The 21,529-nt window shown below is 35.5% G+C and overlaps 2 protein-coding genes across 2 annotated transcripts; both read left to right on the plus strand.

Moving 5' to 3' along the window:
• The first annotated feature begins 8,452 nt into the window (after positions 1-8,452).
• Positions 8,453-14,519, plus strand: LOC129925824 (uncharacterized). The gene is made up of 2 exons (XM_056026732.1): positions 8,453-8,612; positions 12,447-14,519. The coding sequence occupies exon 2, from the start codon at positions 13,087-13,089 to the stop codon at positions 14,509-14,511; it is 1,425 nt and encodes a 474-aa protein (XP_055882707.1). The 5' UTR covers positions 8,453-8,612; positions 12,447-13,086; the 3' UTR covers positions 14,512-14,519.
• A 41-nt stretch (positions 14,520-14,560) lies between these two features.
• LOC106069078 (baculoviral IAP repeat-containing protein 2-like) lies at positions 14,561-21,037 on the plus strand. Its single transcript, XM_056026198.1, has 5 exons — positions 14,561-14,767; positions 15,337-15,394; positions 16,443-16,550; positions 16,953-17,084; positions 19,545-21,037. The coding sequence occupies exons 1-5, from the start codon at positions 14,561-14,563 to the stop codon at positions 19,742-19,744; spliced, it is 705 nt and encodes a 234-aa protein (XP_055882173.1). The 3' UTR covers positions 19,745-21,037.
• Positions 21,038-21,529: the final 492 nt, after the last annotated feature.

Consider the following 21,529-nt stretch of genomic DNA (forward strand, 5'->3'; position numbering starts at 1 on the left):
GGAATCCATGACAGTTTTTCATTTATTATAACACCTAGGTATTTTGCGTTTTTAGTCTGTGTTACTGGTTTGCCATGAATAAGATAAGTGGAATTAATTTTATTTTAGTTTTTTTGCAACTCTTAATAACTGACATTTTTCTGGGTGGAAAGACATGCTCCAATTTGATTCCCATTTCTGTAATTAATCTAATTCTCTTTGTAAAATTTCTGTATCTTGTGTTGTTTTTATATATTATGCAATCGTCTGCGAATAATCTGACTTTTGTTCCTGAACTAATGCAATTTGGTATATCGTTTATGTAAATTAAAAATAGTAGTGGACCTAAGACTGTTCCTTGAGGTACACCTGAGTTTACTGTTATCGATGTTGATTTAGAGCCATTTATTATAACAGTTTGTTCTCTCCCTATCATAAAATCTTTAATCCACTGATGCAGTGGACCATTAATGCCGAAATATTTTCATTTTTTAAGCAAACTATGGTGGTGAACTTTGTCAAAAGCATTAGAAAAATCTAGTAAGATAGCATCTATTTGCTCACTGTTATCTGAACCTTTTGAAAAATCATCAAGTAGTCCTATTAGTTGTGTTTCACATGATCTGTATTTCCTAAAACCATGTTGGTATGAATTAAGGACATTATGTTTGTCTAAGTGATTTATGATGTTGCTACATATTATGTGTTCTAGGATTTTACATGTGATGCTGGTAAGTGATACTGGTCTGTAGTTTTCTGGGTCTGATTTTTCTCCTTTTTTAAATAGGGGGGGGGGGGTGACATTAGCTTCTTTCCAGTCCCTTGGTACTCTGCCCAAGAGATGCCTGAAAAAAGTATTTTGAACACTGGTGCTAGCTCATTGCTTAGTTCTTTGAGTAATCTAGCTGGAATACCATCAGCTCTAGATGCTTTATTAGGTTTGATGTTGGCTAATAGTTTTTGGATTCCCTTTTCTTGTACTTCTATATCTCCTATGTTGTCTACTTGGTTCAAATTAAGTAATATGTCTTTGTCTCCTGGGGCTGAGAATGCTGGCCAGCAGTGATGACCTCTTTAAACTTTTACATAAGCTTCCAAAAATAATCGTTTCTTTCCACCAAAATATTCTGGGCACTGTACAGTTTTTAGGTGTTTGCTGGTAAGCTAACAGATCTAGACTTAAAAAATAAAAGGATGCGTCTAGACCTTTTCCTTTGTTACGTAAACAATAAAACTATCTAATATATAAAGCTCAAAGTAAGGCGTATGTATGTCTGTAAGTCCGGCATACCGTTTACCAGTCTTGATAAAACTTGGCATTAATGTTCCTTAGTTCATTGAAGAGGTAGTGTATTTTTAATGGCAAACTAGACAGCCGCCTAGGGCCTCCAATTATAACCGGACACAGGACTCAAAACAATTTTTTGAGAGAAGAAATAGAGAGACTTTTGGAGTCACTATATTTTAAATAAATTGCGGTAATTTTTGCGGCCCCTCGAAAGGGGAAAAGACGCAATTAGTTTTGTGTGGCCTGTCTGTCCGTCCGTCGGTCTGTCCGTCCGTCCCGTTTAGATCTCGTAAACTAGAAAGGATAGTGAAAATCCGACATCACAATATTTTAGACCATTCAAAGTTCTGATGCAACGGCTATTTCTTTTCTTTTCGGAAAGCGAAAATCTAAGTTTTTAAATCACTTATGCAACCAATTTTTTCATAAAAATTTACCACTTTTACAACTATTCACTATTAATAGTAACAAATACTTGATGCTGTTTAATAGGGGAGACAACTATTTACCACATTTTTAACACATTTATGTAAACGGTTGTAGATTTTTTGTCCAAAAATTATTTTTTTTATATTTGTATTGTTAAGTTATGTTAATTCTGTTATACTAAGTACTATATTTACACACCAGAAAATGAGAGATAATATATCTATTCTATAAGAGATTGGCTCTTTACAAAACAATTAGATCAATTAGATATTCATTATAAGACATCGGTTAGGCCAGGTCAGCATCCAATCCACAATCACTCTCACCTAACCTTGGGTCTGCTGGACCGCTGGGGCATCACACAAGATCAGTCAACCTTCTTTCTCAATTCTTCTCTGTCATTTGTCTTTGTTGAATTTCATTCTGATAATATTAAAACCTGCCTTTTTACCTGCCTGGGTGGACCACCTCGGGGGCCGATTTTCGTTTTGTGTTTCCACACAAACTGTCTTTGTAACCTTGTTTTTTTTTTTCGCTGTTTATTTAAATTTGGTTTGGGGCCACAAATATAATTTCGCTAAGGGCCTCGAATTATCTAAGGCCGGCCCTGATTAAGGTCTCTCCGTTATTTATTAGTCAACCTGAAATCTTTGCCAACTGAAACACGGGATAGCCGTGGTCTAATTGTCTTATTCTGTATGCTACAAGCCATGTTTGTTTATATTCATGGTAGGGTTAACCTTAGGATCTTACTCTAACTCATGTGTTTAAATGTTCACCATAGCTAGCACGAGATGTTTATATCCCGGTCATAAGATTCACGTGAATGTGTTGAGTGGTATATGAGGTGTGTAAGATTTGAAGTTAGTTTGGTTTCTGGGCTCTGAGAGAGAGAGAGAGAGAGAGAGAGAGAGAAGAGAGAGAGAGAGATAGTCTTGTACTGGAGTTGGACAGCAGATTTGGAGGCCATAGATTGAGAGAGTTATATTCGAGAGCTGTTAGAGTAAAAAAAATGTTTCCAATCGAAGATTGATAGTCCGTGTTGGAAGATGATGTATTGTTTTTGTCGAATTGATCTGATGATCCACATGGCGTATTTATATATATATATATATATATATATATATATATATATATATAGAGAGAGAGAGAGAGAGAGAGAGAGAGAGAGAGCCTACTTAGTTTTGCTATTACCTAATTTCATAACATCAAACCGAACACAAACGTTAGATTTGATCAAGCTGAACCCGAACCATACTTGTTATCTAACGGTCAAGATGTGGTCTGAAGAGGCTGTAGACAAACTACGAGGATGCATTGAGAAAACTAACTGGGAAATCTTTATTGAGAACTGTCCAGACATAAACGAACTAACAGAAACTGTGAACTTGTATTTATTATTCTGTGAGGAGTTAACAATTCCAACAAAAACAATACATGTCTATGGAAACAATAAGCCCTGGATGACCAAACAAAATCAAACACCTTATTACTGAAAAGAAAACAAAGTATAAGGCTAGCAACGAAGAGTTTATAAATGCTAAAAATAAACTGAGAAAAGCAATAATTGAAGGGAAAAAAACATACAAAGAAACAAGATTACAAAGAGAGTTTGTGTTGCCACACAAACTCAGAGGCGGCCCCCGTGGGAGACGGATCCCTGTCGGATCCGCATATTCACTGGTCGACTGAGGATGTCATCGAGCAGGGTATGAAACCGAGACCGTAGAGATAATCAGTCCTGGGCGTTACCCGCACGACCAGGCATTGCTATAAATCTAATGACAAACTGATTACAAACTAATAGCTTACTATTGATAATATACCTACACATTACGGAATGACAACTACCGGATATGTACAATATGTCAGAAGAGCGATTTTAGATAATATAGCATTTTCATTTAAATGGAACTAGAATGAGGATAAACATCTACCTAAATTAGACTACTAATTTAGCACTCTTAATATCTATATCTACTAGATCTAGATCTAAAATATATATTTGGGATAATGTAGATGTAATTTAGATAAGATTTATATAAAAAAAAACACTAGATAATCAATTAATAGACTAATTGCAATATGAAATATTAAAATAGTAGATTAGTTTTAGTATTTTATAACATTGCAATATTGACATATTGACAATCTAGACTTTAGAAATAAAAATCTACACTTTAAGCCTAGAAATTAAAATTATAGATCTTGATCTAGTTTAAATCATGGCTGTCTGGTAGTGCAGTTTGCGCGCTGGACTGTCGTTTGGATTCATCGATGGTCCCTAGTTCAAACCCTGCCCGTTCCTATCCCCCGTCGTCCATGTAAAACAACAAACATTCTAAACTAGACCAAAAAATTCTAGATCTAGATTCTATAATGATTTTAATTAGAACTTAAATCTAAATCTAGTTTAAAAAATCTAGCTCTAGTGTAAGAAAAAAAAATCTAGATCTAGTGTAAGAAAAAAAAAATCTAGATCTAGTGTAAAAAATCTAGCTCTAGTGTAAAAAAAAATCTAGATCTAGTGCAAAAAATCTAGATTAGATCTAAATCTAGCTATTTTTTCTTTAAAATGCGAGTCACATTACGAGGTTTAATAAACATTACTATACCGAGTTGTTTTAGCATTAAAAGAACTTATTCCATATGACGTCAAAGGAAAAAAATCCACTACGTCACACGGCCTAGTTAGACTAAAAAATGTCATCTATACGAGCAGCTTGTCTAGTGTTCATAGACATCGTTGCATCGAGTGAGATCTTTTAGCATTTCATTTAAAGAATTAACTCCATATGACGTCAAAGGAAAAAAGTTCCATTACGTCACACGTCCTAGTTAGACTAAAAATGTCTTCTATACGAGCAGCTTGTCTAGTGTTCATAGACATTGGTGCACCGAGTGAGATCTTTTAGCATTTTATTTAAAGAATTAACTCCATATGACGTCAAAGGAAAAAAGTTCCATTATGTCACACGTCCTAGTTAGACTAAAAAATGTCATCTATACGAGAAGCTTCTCGAGGGATCATAGACATTGGTGCACCGAGTTTGTTCTTTTAGCATTTCATTTGATGGGCTAGTTAGACTTAATATATGTATATATATATATATATAAAAGGATTAAAGACGCTTTTTTTGTTTTGTCTGTCAGTCTGTCTGTCCGTTATGTTAATAGCGAGAAAAAAAGACTAAAAGCTATTGAAAATCTGATTAAAATTTAATTTCCCTTCCGAAACATCGCATTAGTTTTAAGTTTCTATAATAGATTGTTCCGGATGTTTATATATTTATAGTGAGAGAAAATAAGAATTCCAGATTAATCAAATGCCGTTAATTAAATTTGTGGGATGGTTTGTTATGAAAATTAAATGTACTATAGTCTTAAGGAGATTTTTTCAAACCATACTTTGGTGTTAGGAAGTTGTTTTCCTTAAAAATCGGAGCATAATATTAACGATAATTAGATTTTCTAACGTTTTAGCTAGAAAGTTAAATGTAGTGTAAGAGAGAAGTGCGATTTTACATAAATAGAGTTAAACTATTTTTCATAAAAAATCCGGAACAACCAATTTTCGTAAAAGAGAAAATTATTTCTTTTATTTATAGAAGATTAATTTCAAACATTTATTAGCGTTATTAGATTTTTCATATAAAATTCGGATCATTTTGGGGACGATTTGTAAGAAAATTAAGGTAATGTAGGTCGATTTCTTTTTCGAAACAAAATCCGGAACATGCTTTACCGATTAAACAACTTTTATTATGTTTCGGCAAGAAAATTAACTACAAAAAAAAAATAAGTCTAAAAATTGATTTTCAATAATCGTTTCTAGTAAATTACTTTCTTATTTTAAAATCCTGAATAATCTATTGTCGATATTTTTTGAAAAAAATAAAATTATTTGACATACATTTGTTTTAAGTTAAAAATTAGGTAAAATTGATATTGATAAATAAACTATAGTGACGTAGTGTCAAAGAATATAAGTGTAATATTAGTCAATTATGCGATTTCAAACAATCATTTGACATAATTTATTTTTTATAAAACAAGATCCGGAACAACTTTATAGTTAATGAAATATAAATCAGTATAGATATTTTTATTTAGCATTTATATGCTATTTACATTAAAAACTGGAACGATATATTAAAGATCATGTGTTTCTTGCAACATTTAAGCATGGAAATAAAATCAAATATAAGTTAGAAGAGCAAACAAATATTCATTGGCATTGATTTGTTTTTCACAAAACATCCGGAACAATCTATTATAGATACTTAAAACTATTGCAATATTTCTGAATTAAAAAGTAAATGTTAAATCAGATTTACAATAGCCTTTAGTTTTATTTGTTAATCTAATCGTGACGGACAGACTGACCAACAGACAAAACGCACAAAAATAATCTTCTTTTATTCGGATGGGGGCACTTAACAAAAAATAAATAAAATCTGATTTTTTAAAAAAGTTTAAGGAATTGGTTTAGCACCTGCTCATGTTGCGACGTTACGCTACTGCACGAAAAATCGCTGCATAAAAAGTCCATTTAAAAAAATGTGCGTGATATTTACATACAAAGTGCATTATTAGCCTTTATAAACAAACAGAAATGTTTTCTTTTTATTTTAGCAGCTAGTTGACTAGAAAAAACATCTTTAACTATTATTTATATTTGTTGTAAACATTTCCTGTACATTTTAAAAATATATTTGACTTAGTGATACTGAAAATACATAAAAAATTGTCCATCTTTGTTAGCATATTGTAACATTGCCTCCCTTACATTTACGTAATAGTTTTAGAATTGGTGTATTTTTATGAAAAAATCGCTTGCATAATTAATTTTATAAATTAAACGGTTTGCTTTAAGAAAACCAAAAGTAGCCGTTGCACCTAAACTTTTCAAGCGCATTTAATGATGAAATAATATTTTTCATATCTCTTCTAGTTTTCGAGATCTGAGTGTGACAGACGGACAGACGGACATTTTGCACAAACCTAATAGCGGTTTTTTCCCCTTACGGGGGCCGCTAAAAATTGAGAATTTCTTTGCAAATAACAACTCAAAACAATGCTGGGAAGGATTAAAGAAAATAACAGGCTGCGCCTCAAAACGAGAACAAATTTCAGTGGCTGATGATGAATTAAATTATTTTTATTCTCTTTTTGACAAAGAAGATTTTGTTGATCTACACAAAGAATTTTTCAGCACTCTGTCCAAAGGAAAACAAGAGCCCTACGTCAATTTTGTAACTGAGGATGAAGTGACCTTATTATTTAAAAGAGTAGACGTAACAAAAGCTTCTGGACCAGACAAAATTAGTGGCAAGCTGATCAAGCTATCTGCGGAGCAAATCTCTTCTATTTTCTGTCACATCTTTAACCACTCATTGCAAACGTGCGTAATTCCAAACATCTGGAAAACTTCAGAGATCATACCAGTGCCAAAGAAATCAAAAATAGATTGCTTAAATGATTTCCGCCCAGTAGCACTAACACCTATTGTTATGAAATGTTTTGAAAAATATATGCTTAAACAACTTGTAGCAAAAGTCAATAACAGCCTAGACACTCACCAATTTGCATACAAAGCAGCTTTTGGACCAGCTTTATAAGCATCTCGATATACCCAAAACATATGCACGAGTCCTCTTCGTAGATTTCTCCTCGGCTTTCAATACCATACAGCCACATCTAATGATAAACAAACTGAGTAACTTAAATGTAAGCCCTTACGTACAAGCATGGGTTCTAAACTTTTTAACCCAACGCCCATAGTATGTTAAAGTCAACAACACCAAATCGTCAACTGGAGTACTATGTACGGGTGCTCCACAAGGTTGTGTACTTTCTCCTGTACTATACACTCTTTACACTAATGACATAAGAAGCATCTATGACTCAGTTAAACTCATTAAATTCGCTGATGATACTGCCATAGTCGGTCTTATTTCAGGAGACGAAACTCAGTATCAAAGCTCGATAGAAGAGTTTACAAACTGGTGCACCGACAACTTTCTAGAACTGAATGTCACAAAAACTAAAGAACTTATAATAGATTTTAGAAAGAAAAACAAACTCTACGTGAACTGCAAATAAACACTACATCTATAGAACAAGTAAAGGCATATAAATATCTAGGCGTTATCATCAACAACAAGCTTTCATGGGAAGACCACCTTGGAACTCTGACAAAGAAAACAGCCCAGCGACTTTTTTCTATACAAACTCAATAGCTTTAAACTAAACAAAAAGATACTTGAGACTTTTTACGGCGCGACTATACAAAATCTGCTAACATACAGAATAACTTGTTGGCAAGGCAACGCCTCATCTAAACTGTTGCGATGTCTAGAAAACATCATTAAAAAAAGCATCAAAAATTACACTCACAACATTACCACATCACCGCCACTCATTGATCAGGGAACATGAAATGCACCAAGATACCTGTGTGTAGTCGCTGAATGAACTCTTTATGTTGTCTGTTGTATTTATGTGTATTTTTCTGTTGTGTTGTCTTTATATGAGAAAAGAGTCCTTGTAATCACAACAAATTTCCGTAAGGATCAATAAAGCAGTCTTAGTCTTAGTCTTAGTCTTAACCATCCCGAACTTAAATCTAACCGAACCTGGACTTTATAATACAGAGTTGATTTCAACATTAGGCCTACTTGTTTAATCGTAACACCTTAAAAAGGGGAAGCCCCTTTTGCGGGAATTTTTGTTCTCGTTATAACAACACTTCATATGCTTTCCTAGTCGTATATATAACTAAACTTTTATACCATTGCAAGAGAAGAAAAGACTTTAATGAATATAAAAAACAGCATTCAATTTGTAAACGTTTTAAAGAGTCGGTACATTAATTGGTTCGTGAAAAACGGGAATTAATATTCATAAATTTAAGGTAAAAACTTGTCTTGTAAATATTACTTTGGTAGTAGATACTTAATTAACATCACACAGTTTAAGCACATATGTATTGACACATAGTTATAGGCACAAAGTCTATAACAGACAGGGGCTGCCTTTGCTCGGGACCCTGGGCGAGTATTATATCAGGGCTACGAATATTTCTACAATGGGCTGAATGTAACAAAGATTCCCTTTATCGCTGAATCCCCCTAAGGTGCGGAGTCCCCCCCCCCCCTCATGGCGTGAGACTTGGGGCGGTTGCTCCTCACGCTACCCGTCTTTGCTTTATTGAAGAATCGTCAGTAACGTTCAAACGATCATACGTACTAATGAAATGACCCAAATTATACTGTTAAATCCCCCCATCCCAAGTATATTGCCAATTTTGACTATACCTTTAAGTTATAACATACAATTTTTAGCAGCCCCTGATCTCAGAATCTAGAAGAGAAAATGAAAAACGGACATCATAATATTGTAGATCCTTCAAAGTTCTGATGCAACTGCTACATTTTTCTTTTCCGAAAGTGAACCATCTAATTTTTCAAATTACATATGGAAGCAGATTGTCAACAAAAAAATTTACCACTTTTAAATGAAAAACTTCAGGGGAGGTAATTTTTTATTTTATTCATAGATTCGCGCATTGGTAAAAAAAATTGCATCTAAGGTCACAATGGAAAAGGTTTTGATATGAACTTCGTTTTAATTATAAGTTAAAAAAACGAACTACTTTTATAGCGCGCAGTTTTATACACTTGCAGTCTCAATAAAACTAAATATAGCCCAGATGTTAATATATTTAAACTAATAATAAGGCTTGTCTTCGAGTCCTAAGATTAGTGAGGAATACAGTATTTACCGTGGCTATGCGGCCCCAGCTGTGACCTACAAATTTTGCCACTTCCAGGGCAAGCATAACCATTGTTCGCAGTTGGTCGATTTAGATTTTCTTTTCGCCGTCTGCGTTTGTCCTCGGTAGCGGATTTTCTTTTGGTCTCAAATGTGTATCCCGCGGCCTTCGTGAGTGACCTCTAGTTGTCTCGTTCTGAGGCCGCATGCAACCAGGTGCTCTCTTCTATGTCAGCCAAGGAAAGTTGACGCCTAAGCTGGTCTTTGAAGCGTTTCCGTGGGGCGCCTCTGTAACGTCGACCACCTTTTAGCTCACCAAAAAAAAAAGACTGCCTTTGGCATACGTTCATCTCCCATACGGGATACGTCTCCTGCCCAGCGTAACTGTTGGACCATCGGTTATCAAATTCCCTTGAAAGTGAGGCGTCATTTAACAATATACTACTTAGATATGTGAAGTGGTCTACCATGTTAAGGGGCTGTCCGTTTATGGTGATCCTTGGGGCTGAGTATGTTTTATTGGGTGACTTATGGAACATGACTTTATAGATAGACCGAATGCAAATTCGTTGACCGCGTTTTGGAGGTCATGATCATTGTGAGCTAGCAGGGCGCAATCATCGGCATAGAGAAGCTCCGCTATGACCATCTCCTTTGTTTTTGTATGGGATAGTAGACGTCGAAGATTGAACACATTGCCGTCTGAACGAAACCGGATGTAGATGCCTTCGTGCAATCGCTGCAATATATTATAAATATGTTAATAATTTGAACACGATTTTAATTATTAAGGCAATCAGTTATCTTCTGACAGCTTAGGTGTTTATTTATAATGTAAACAATAGTATCAAAATTAAGAAGTGAATCGGGTGTGGACAGCATAGTAGGCCTACACTATTTTACCCGTTAGCAAAAGACCTACTATTCCAAGCCATAACATTGGCCTAGGTCTAGTAATTTTAAGATTAAATCTGTAAAGTTATACGAATTCTAGTCTACATCTAGATTCTATATCAAGATTCTATATCTAGATATAGAATTAGATCTATACTTAGATCTAGATCTAGAATTAGATCTAATTCTAGACTAGACGTGCTAGATACAGAGTGCTGTTGCTATTCAAATGAGTTTACGTGTATCTAAAAATATATTCGTGTCTTTAGTCATAGAATCTATTGTTAATATTCACTGAAAAGTGCATGATTAAAATAGCGCTGACATCGTACAATAAATTAATTGAAAAGATAGACAGTATTTAAGTGTATTTTGAAATATAAATCTAGATATTGTTATGACATGATTAGGAATTAGTTATTTGTTTCGGGAATAAGGGGAAAGTTTTAATTAGCGACAAGTGACGTGACAGATCTTTAAAAAATAAGAACGCTCTTAGTGACGCTAAAAGGAGGACGCTTCTTGTAGAGTAGTAGACTTGAGTACGACATTATTGACATCGGACAATTCCCTTCTTGAGTATTAAACATATTTTGTAGAACAACATATCAGCGTCGACTACATATTTGATTGTTTCGGCCTTTCGCCGGTGTTACTGAAGTAGTTGAGTTCAGCGTTACTTCCAGTCAGATCTACACTAGACAGATTGCCAAGAATCAACACCGCGTGGAGGCTTTAACAATATATATGATCTTAAAACAGGAGCTGCAGGAGGGCATGTTGCTACTCCCTTTGCCTAATGGGCTTCACTCCTTTTTTTTTTTCCTCGAGGTAGTCTCCTGAAACTTTAGTGCAAAAAGCAAGCGGGGGTTAGACGTCAGAGTACCCCTCTAGTAGATAAATTGCCATACTTAGCTGACGAGCTCCATCAGCCCGAAAAGCTCCCGGTTTTGAGGGGTCAGTAATTTGTCTTCATTTCTTGAGCTGTTAGTAAGAGCAGTTTTTTATTCAAAGCTTAGTAAGTAAGAAACACAAGCAGGCCAGGTGATGGTTGCAGCTGTCAGAAGCTATTTGAGATTTTGTGAGTATTTTTTTAGACAATCGGAGCTGATCCACATAGACAACCCGGCCATGATGGCAACGAAATAGGGTAGTGATTATTATTTATATCCTGTTGATATGTCGAGTAGGGTAATAAATAGTACTGCTATACATATGATAGTCTTTTTATAGAGCAATAACGTGCAGTACTATTGTTGCTACACCTCTCGTATATTGGATTTTGCGCAAATACACTACTATTTCATCAACTATTCTTCATTAGCCAAAGAACATTACAGTTAACAATATAAACTTGATCAAGACTTTCTACTGCTGTAAATGATACATTTATTAACACTTGGGATGTCTGTCTCGTCCTCTTCTCTGTCAATACTTATCTATCTCTTATACTAATCAATCTTCTTCTAAGCTATTGACATATTGTTCTTCTTGTTCGCCTAGTCTCTCCTACGTCATTCGTTAGTCTGACTACGTCGCTACTGAAAACAATACACAATATAATTACCTACAAACCTGACATACTCTCTAACTAAACTAGTACACTACAGGAGTAATATACTAACCTTAGTAATTTAACCACAGTTTGAAAGATAAGATTAGAAAATAATATTAAATAGTATATGAATTTCAAATATATAAACGCTAATTTTTTTATTTTAAATTTTTCGTATTTCTTACATCTAGAGTTGAGGCTGATAATTACAGTTCCACTCTACACACAGACTGTCCCTTGATTCATTGTCAAGACTGTTGATTAATTAGGTTGTCTTTTCTGTTCGGTGTCCTTTGATAGGCTATCCAATAATCAGCTTTTCTCAGAGGCGTAGATATGAATTTGTTATGTTTAGGAGGCCCCCCTTTAGTTGGGGCACGGGGGGGATTTTCAAATTCTCCCCCCTTCCCCCCCCCCCTCCTTTATTTGTTTCTATTTAATGAAATAATACATTGCAATTATCACGCTGCTTGTCAACGAAATTTACGTAAATACATTATTAAATTTTCTTTTCTCTCTCCCTAGATCTGCAAATCTGCACTTGACACATTGCCTTTGAAGATTTAAGTCACATACTAAATTCTAAACATTTTGTGCCAAAAAAAAAAAAAAAAGGTTCATCATCTCAGTTTCTAGTTTTAAAATTACAAAAGTAAACAAAAAAAAAATTTGTTATAAAATGTATGTGTCTGAAGAAATTGATGTATTTGAAGATGATACACAACTGCCAGAGTCCTGCTTTATTCTGAGGTCTTGTTGTTTCTTTTGTATTGACTATGTAAGAGTGTTTGAAATCTCCACATGTTCATTTTATGACTGTAAATCATATTCTTGTACGGAAGACTACTTCACTAATAACGAACGTAGCTTAGATGATTTTATTGACCAAATATTTCTGAAAAGGGGCGATTGTAGCATATTGATTACAGATAGGGTTACATGTTCTAAGCTATCGGATGAGCTCATAAAAGAAACGAAATGTAAGATGGACAATTTTAACAAAGGTTGTAACGGAGTATTAAATGGTATGCAGTGGCTACATTCTCTAAACACTAAAGACGTCCTATATACTCGAAGCAATGTCCTTTATCCGGAAAGCAAAACGTGAAATAAAACGAATTATTCCAGCGTAGCGATATTACCTTATAATTAAATAGAGAACACAATGGGGGATAATAACATTATTATTGAATCTGATATAGCAACATTATTTCCGGCAAACGAGGATCAGATTCATGGACAATGTGAAAATGATTTAAAACCATTAGGTGATGATAATGCTAAATCCCCATATAATGGAAAGGATCTTACACGGGGAGATGAGACTCAAGATTCGGATGAAAGATCAATAGGTTATGGATCAGATGAAGAGTATAATCTTATTTTTAATCATAATGATCTATTCGCTCATCGTAACATCTACAATTCATATGTCAATGAACACTCTAGACACGAATTTCGTGCTAGGAAATGCAAAGGGATAAAACCCTCTGCCGACTGTGTACCACATCCCACACACTTGAATGCAATCCCGTGGTCAAGATTGAATGAAGAAAAATGGAGACTTGCTACTTTCTCCAAATACCCACAAAAAGCTGCCAAATATGTTATTTTATTAGCAGCATCTGGTTTTGTTTACACTGGAGACGAAAGTGTTTCAGATGACAGCGTCACGTGTTTCTTTTGTTGTTCTACTAAAAACAATTGGCAACTATTTGATGACGTGGATGAGGTGCATAAGGAACTATCACCGACATGTCCAATGGTGACCAAAACAAAGTGTACTAATGTTCCTCTTGAAACATGCTATAGTAGCACCAGTTTTAATCAGCTCAAAGACTCACAACTTGATAGAAATAACAATTCATATAGCGTAAGTGCAAATATCAATACTTCAAATATTTTGGAAGATCCAGTAAGACAGACTGAGCCAGATGGTACTACTTTAGCTTCAAGGGAAACACAAAGAACTCAAGGGCATGGCAACGTACAACAGCGATCTGAAGTTCCTACTTCAAGTCCTCTGGCTTTAAGCCATAATAATGCTGAACAGCAAAATAGTTCCAGCTTAGCATCTAGCTCCATACAGCAAACATTAATTGCATCTAATAGAGAGGCATCTGCAAGTGTGGCTATAACAACACCACACGCCTCCGTCACGACAGAAATATCTACAGCATCCATTTCAGGTTCTAGCAATATTGAAGTAAACACAAGTCCTTCATCTGTGTCGACAAATGCCAACGCAGTACATACAAATGTCACGTCAGGTCAAAGTTCAACTTCCACATCATCAGCTACTCTTACACAAACAGTGTCAGCAGCTTTAGGACAAACATCAGAAGCAGCTGTAACACAAGCAGTGTCAGCAGCTGGTCAGAACTCTGCTAACAGAACTGCAGGCGGACCAACGTATTCTGAGCTTGGCATTGTAACAGAACGCCCCAAGAGATTTGAATATGCAGTGCTTCTTAAACGAATGGAGACATTTTTATCCTGGCCAAGAGATCATCATTTGAGACCCAAAGAGCTAGCAGAAGCTGGATTCTATTACGCAGGTAAGTTTGAGGTATATCTTAAATTAATATGATCGTCTCATAAGATAAACTATCTTATTAAAAACAAGTTATAGTGCTTAAATGGGTCTAACTTTTAAATTCACCTTCCAAGGCTACGGAGACTGTGCTCGATGCTTCTACTGTGGTGGAGGTTTACGGAACTGGGAAGATGAAGACGATGTCTGGGTAGAACATGCCAGGTGGTTTCCTAAATGTGCTTACATCCGTCAGCAAATGGGACAAGTATTTGTCGATACTATCCAAGAGCTTAATAAAACGTATGATCATGTAAGTTTTTTTTTTTTAATAAGTCAGTCTAGTCATGCATGTTAATATAGTTACTTAAACTCGGCTGATTTAGGCAACCCAATCCATTCTATAATGGTTTTACGTAAGAAAGAGCACTTGTACGATTTAGTCCTTGCATATGGAATACGAAATGTGCCTCTATCTATGTGTCTGTCTGACTTTTAAAATAAGGCTCTGTTTGCTATTTGTAAATTATAGCTCAGTGTTCTATGTGTTATAGCTAATTTACTTTTTATTTCTAAGTTGTCTCTAAATTTAGTGATTTTACTAATGATGTTAACATAATGAAATGTGAATATTCGTTTGTTATACATCTCACTGGACTATTTTGTATTAGTTCTAGTTTCTTTATGTTTTCTTGAGTTGAGGGATCCCAAACAGAGGATGCATATTCCAATATTGACCTTACTAATGTCAAATAGCATTAGATTTTATGCTCTTGTTTGATTTGTAAAAATTAGCTGCAGTTAAATATGTTTATAAATCTATCTTAATTCTTCTTTAAAAATAAATAATAACAAAATGTCATGCTTTGTTGGGCCTAAAAGATTCCCTTCACGATGGTAAAGGAAAAAATGGGAGATGCTGTTTCAGCCTTTCAGCTTGGTGAGTACTTCTTTCTGTTTTTACAAAGCTTATATCAACTCACTCAGTTTGTCTGTTTGTCTGTCTGTCTGTTAACTTTTTGTGTACACGTTATTTCTCCCCATTCCTTTCTTTTAACAAGTTGAAACTTTGAACAATTATTCATTAACGAGACCTGAGTCGATTCCATTTTAAATAACTTAACCGTTTAGTCAATTAATCACTGGTAATTTAATTATTTTGTTTGGTAACAACAAGGGAAATTAATCCTTCAGTATTCACAGATATGCTTTGTAGAGTTTGATCCCCTGAAATAATTGTTAACACTATTTCTTCCACATGTTATTTTTATCATTATTATTTAAGGTACCCTAACAAACATCAATGAATAAAAAAAAAAACTAATTGGTCAATTAATCATTTGTTGTTGTTTATTAAACATATTGCATAAGAGAAAGAAGAAAAAAAAAACGTCTACATTAATGATAGATATGGAGGGTAGGGGCGGAGTTGAGATAAGCTTTCTTTCTTTAACAAAAGATTTCTTATATATTTTTTTTTTACATTTCGCGTGGGTTTTTTTAACCCTATCACGTGAAAGTCACGTGACAGTAAAACCATAGATATGTAACATGTTTAATGTCTTTAATAAAGCACAAAATGTTTGTGTTCATAAGGAATAGTCTCGCTGTTACACATATTAAAAATGAATCAATGAAAACAACTGTGAGGTTGCTGAGTAGTCAATCGCTTGGCTTCCAACCTGGGGTCCTGTGTTCGAATCTCAGTGAAGTACTGGGATTTTTAATTTCAGGATTTTTAGGGCGAGTCTACCAAACTCTAATGAGTACTTGACTTTAATTGGGGAAAAGTAGAGGCGGTTGGTCGTTGTGCTGGCCACATGGCACCCTGCCTGTTAACCGTTTGCCAAAGAAACAGACTACCCTAATATCATCTGTCCTATACATCGCAAGATCTGAAAGGGGAACTTTACTGCAGAGACACACACACTTCTTAATAACTTGTTGAAGTTATGCTGCTTCTATAGTTTATGCTTTCTTACCTTTAGACACAAAAGACACGCCTTTGAAAAGAGACCCTGCTGTTAAGACAGTAGTAGACATGGGCTTCCCCTATGTAGAAGTTATTGCTGCAGCTGAAGCAATTAAAAACGATGGTAAGTTTTTTTTTTACGTTCTATAGGTACAATGCTTTGTTTAGTATAATGCTTTGTTTGGTACAATGCTTTGTTTGGTACAATGCTTTGTTTAAAATAATGCACATATGGTAAGACGAATTTCCTTATGGATAATAAACATTATTATTATTATGTTAGAAACGAACGAGTAGTCATTCTCTGGCGCTGCCAGGGTCGAGTTTCGCTAAAGCGAAACAAAATTCATCGTAGTCCCTTTAACAGTTTCCACTGAGGTCTGCAGCAGTACCGTCCTCTGTGTGGCAATGAGGAATGTTCCTAGGAATGTTAAGGGCCTTGAAGATGTCTGTGAGGTCAATTGTTATAATCCCCTCGGTTGATAAAACAATCAGTGTGTTTAAATGCAGACTCTATACATTTCAGGGAATATTTTGTCAGCGGATAAAATTTTTGACAGACTTGTTTCGGATAACATTAACAGAAGGCCGAATGCTCCTAAAATAATGGAATTAAAGCTAGATGGAGTTAACACTGAAACACTCGCCAGAGACACAGGTAGGCCACCTTTTAATTCTATTATTTTTTTTTTGTTTAACCTTCACCTCTACAGATGACCTTAACATCATCTGCCCCATAGATCGTTAGGTCTGAAAGGGGAACTTTACTTTACTTCACCTCTACCTTAATTCAATGTTTCCCAAACTGTGTCTGAATAGGTGTTTCACGAACTAATGGAACAATTAACTAGCAGTCCACCACGTGAGTTAGTCTCTCTCTAAAACATTGAGTGTTAGAGTGTTTGGCACTTATTCAGAATGTGAGAAATGATAAGGGTAAAAGTTTTAGAAACACTGCCTTAGTCCGTTGAAAGGTTGAAGCATCAAACTTGATCTGTGGGCTTTCTGCCTTCCTCTGTCTTTTGTATTGACTAGAATCTTTTTCAAGGGTAAAGCCGTCCATCATTAGTCGTCCCATATCTCTCTCTCTCTATGCCCTAGTATTGTTTCCTGAAGAAAGGCCTTTGCTAGCAGTGGGGACCTCGTAATATGGCCATTCAATTCATATATATAGTTGAAGTGGTAAAATAAAGTAAATTTTAAAAAAAATTGAACTACAAATGTAGTAGGCGCGGTGGCCGAGAGGTAAAGCGAAGACTGGGATTTTTTATTTTTTAATTCTTCGGGCGCCTCTGAGTCCACCCAGCTCTGGGTACCTGACATTAGTTGGGGAAAAGTAAAGGCGGCTGGCCACATAAAACACCTTTGTTAACCGTAGGCCACAGAAACAGATAACCTTTACATCATCTGCCCTATAGACCACAAGGTCTGAAAGGGGAAACTTTACTTTACTAAAGTGGTAAAATAAAGTAAATTTGAACTACAAATGTAAGATAACTTTGCATAGTATACACACACACATACATTTCCACACTTCTGCTCTTGAGACTTTGAAACAAACATTAGAAGAAAATGTAAATATCTAGCCAAGCCATACCACATTGGTTTTAATTAATTAGACCTAGAACTTTACAGTTGCCAAACGTAAGTCCATCACAGGCAGCAATAAATTATCGGAAACATTGTTAAGTTTAGAAATAATGAGACGTCAAGCATGAGCTTTCACATAGTATAAAAAAAAAGTCATTAATTACTATTTATTTGTTTTAATTTATTTACCAAATTTAGTTTTAAGTTGAATGCCTTGTGTGTCATGTTTTCTCTCAAGGGCATTTTAAAGGTGGGGTTAACGAAGGGGGGAGTTAGCTCTTTTTGAGTAATTGTGAAAGACAGGAGTGATTTCCTTTAAGAAGGCTATATACGACTATGTACAGTGTGCTTATCTGCCATTTCCTCCTAAAAGCTTAATCACTGGATCTTGTAACGTGAACTGTGTACAGTATATAAAGTGGTTTAGAAAGCTTTTCACGAGTATAACAATAGTTTGCCTAGTGGCATATGATTGTTATGTACTTATTTGTAATATATGACTTGTGTGGTGTGTCATACTATTTTGGAGTGTGGGATTTTTTTTATTTTTATTTTTGGCCTATAATCATACAGTGAGTTATTTATCCATTTATTAGACTCTAATTATAAAAAAAATAATGTATATACTTTGGGACTTTATTAAGCCTTATGATTTGCATACAATCTTCATCATTCTATGGCTTGGACCCTGTTCTCTAATTCTGCAGTTAAGTCCGTAATTAGCTAACTTAAAAGATTGTCGCCATAAACCAATGAGGGTTTCATTCTAATTCCCGTGCTTACGACTAAGATTTTGGAGAAAAAAAAATAATTTTAGATCAGGAAAGACACTTTTTAGATATAGATAGAGGTGGGAGTATCGCTGAGAAACGAATAAACTAAACAGGGCCGGATTTAAGCATGTGGAGTTCCCGGTGCACATTTTTAGCCCAGGCCTCTACACTTTTTCAAAAGGATTAATTAAAAATAAACACTTTTGAACTCTTTGAACTCTTATCAATGGACATTCGGATATCTAATAGCTAGCCATATATTGGAAGCAATAAATTATTATTATAGCTTTTATATAGCGCTACTTTCATGCTTATAGCACGCTCAGAGCGCCTTTGGTCCAATCTCATTTGTGGACCAGTGGGGGAGAGGGGGGGGGGGGTATCTGGGAGATGGTTTTCCGTGCTGCCTTTAGGCGCTCAGTAAACACAACTCTGCCCGAGTCAGGTGTCGAACCTCGAGCCCCCTTTTTATTTTTGTAAATATTTTTGTATGTTTTTGAGTTTGTGGAGAGCAAAACCATAGGTGATTTTAAAATCTCTTTTGTGGAGGCCACTTTTTTGTGGAAGTCCGCCCCTGGAAGGAAGATTACGAAGACATTATTATCATAGTTAGATAGTAAAATTTTCAAAGCACCGATGTATAATATAAAACATTTTTTCCTACTTAACAATACATAACATAAAAAATACCAATGAAAGAAAAAGTCATTCATTAACACTGGGATAACAGATTCTTTTCCAATTAATATATTCAGAAAGACTCAGGAGCTTGAAAGAACAGAATAACCAGCTTCGCCAACAGACTGTCTGTAAAATTTGTATGGACAAAGAAGTGGCAGTAGTTTTTCTGCCCTGTGGTCATCTAGTGTCCTGCACTGACTGCGCCGCTGCCATGAAGGATTGCCCAGTGTGCAGGAACCACGTCAGAGGAATAGTCCGTGCCTTCATGGGCTAGAGAAGAGTGAAGAAAACGTGAATAGGAGTGGATTATCCTAAATCTTCACTAGCTACAGGGTTAGACTTATGTCTTGTCGCAAGTAAATGTTGAAAAGAAGTACACATCTTTTAGATGGGGCATGGTGGCTGAGCGGTAAAGCGCTTGGCTTTCGAATCATGGGATCTCGGGTTCGAAATGTCGTTGAAGACAGGAATTTTTAACTTGGAAGTTTTTAGCATGCCCTGAGTCCTCTCAACTCTAATTGGTACCTGACATTAGTTTAGGGAAGTCCAGTTGGTCATTGTGCTGGCCACATGGGCGACATTGGTAACCGTCAAACAAAGAAACAGTTATGTTGTCTTCTTTTGTTGACTCTTTTGAACATGTATCTATGTATTTTGTTTAATACACATATGTAATAAATTAGTCCCTTGGTTACAGATATTATTGACTTCACTGACATACGCTTCACAATTTACTTGTAAATCATTTCGCTATAAATCTTTCGTCCCGTCAGTAAGAGCTCTCTAATAAAATACATAACGCAAACAAAACCGTCTCGAAATAAGCACACTAATATTGATATCTAAATAGCTTTAGACCAGGGGTTCTCAACCTGTGGGTCGCGACCCTCTTGGGGGTCGGTTGACGATTTGCGAGGGGTCGCCTAAGACCATCGAAATTATGGATTGTTATTGTCTATTCTTCTATTGCTGTATGTGTGTGTGTGTGGAGGGGGGGGGGTCGCGGCAGAGTGGGGGATTGTAAAAAGGGGTCGCCGAGCATAAAAGGTTGAGAACCACTGCTTTAGACGGTCACCTGTCATTTGGACTGTTGTTGGATGGACTTAATGGTCCAGGGTTTGAACCCCGCTTTACTATAAATAGCGTTTAGTATTAGAATTTTCCAAATGTGAATTGTGTGAAATCTTCAATTGTAAATTGTGTCATGTTCATTGTTTTTTTAACTCTTTCTCTCCTAACTGACGATATCAGCGCTGATTCCACCAGAATGTGGTAAATAATGACGGAGAGAAAGAGTTAATGCAGATGATATGATTTACCTGCACTAAAATTTAGTTGTAGTGGTAAACCATGAATTTCAATGATTGATCCTTTCCAAGATCAAAGTCAAGTTGACATTGCAAAGCTGCTGATGTTCCCTGTCAAAATCACGGGCCTCACAGCGGCGACAGGTGAACCGCGTTTCAACTGGATTCAGTTGAAATTCGGGCCAACTCGTGATCCTAGACTTCATGTCTACACAGCAATGTGATTGATGATGGTGTGATTGATGATTGTGTGATTGATGATTATCTCAATGATATACATTTCCCCCCAGCTGTATTCTATCACAAAAATCAGCGAGGCGTGCGCTTAGGACTGTTAGGGTAACAATTCTGAGTTCAAACCCCCACCCGCTGTTACCTCTTGCCGGCCTGTCTAGGGTTTGAGCTGGTTCCAATGGGAGGTATTAAATTTACAAACAACTCAGAAAACATTAATCTGAACAGCATAACAAAAGGACTTAGTGAAAGTTTTCTTACTTTTAACAGTGCGTCTGCTTACTACTAAACTTACACTTACAATAAAATTCACACAAAAAAATCCGTTTTTTTGTTGTTGTTGTTTTATTGTTGGTATACGCCAAATCACTCTGCGAATGATTCACTTTTATCATTTTAGACATAGAAATTGCACTCGACATGTGTATATTGTAATGTTACTTTTGTTTTATGAGAATGCTAATTGTGAGTGAAAATTAATTGAGCTAACTAAATTCTCTAATTGATTGATAGACTTA

The sequence above is a fragment of the Biomphalaria glabrata genome, chromosome 4, assembly GCF_947242115.1.
Source record: "Biomphalaria glabrata chromosome 4, xgBioGlab47.1, whole genome shotgun sequence".
In the NCBI taxonomy this organism is placed as follows: domain Eukaryota; kingdom Metazoa; phylum Mollusca; class Gastropoda; family Planorbidae; genus Biomphalaria; species Biomphalaria glabrata.

Coding starts and splice junctions, on each gene's coding strand:
- LOC106069078 (XM_056026198.1), top strand. CDS start 14,561: ATGGGTCTAACTTTTAAATTCACCTTCCAAGGCTACGGAGACTGTGCT. Junction 16,551..16,952: donor TGAAGCAATTAAAAACGATG/GTAAGTTTTTTT, acceptor TATACATTTCAG/GGAATATTTTGTCAGCGGAT. Junction 17,085..19,544: donor AACACTCGCCAGAGACACAG/GTAGGCCACCTT, acceptor TAATATATTCAG/AAAGACTCAGGAGCTTGAAA.
- LOC129925824 (XM_056026732.1), top strand. CDS start 13,087: ATGGGGGATAATAACATTATTATTGAATCTGATATAGCAACATTATTT.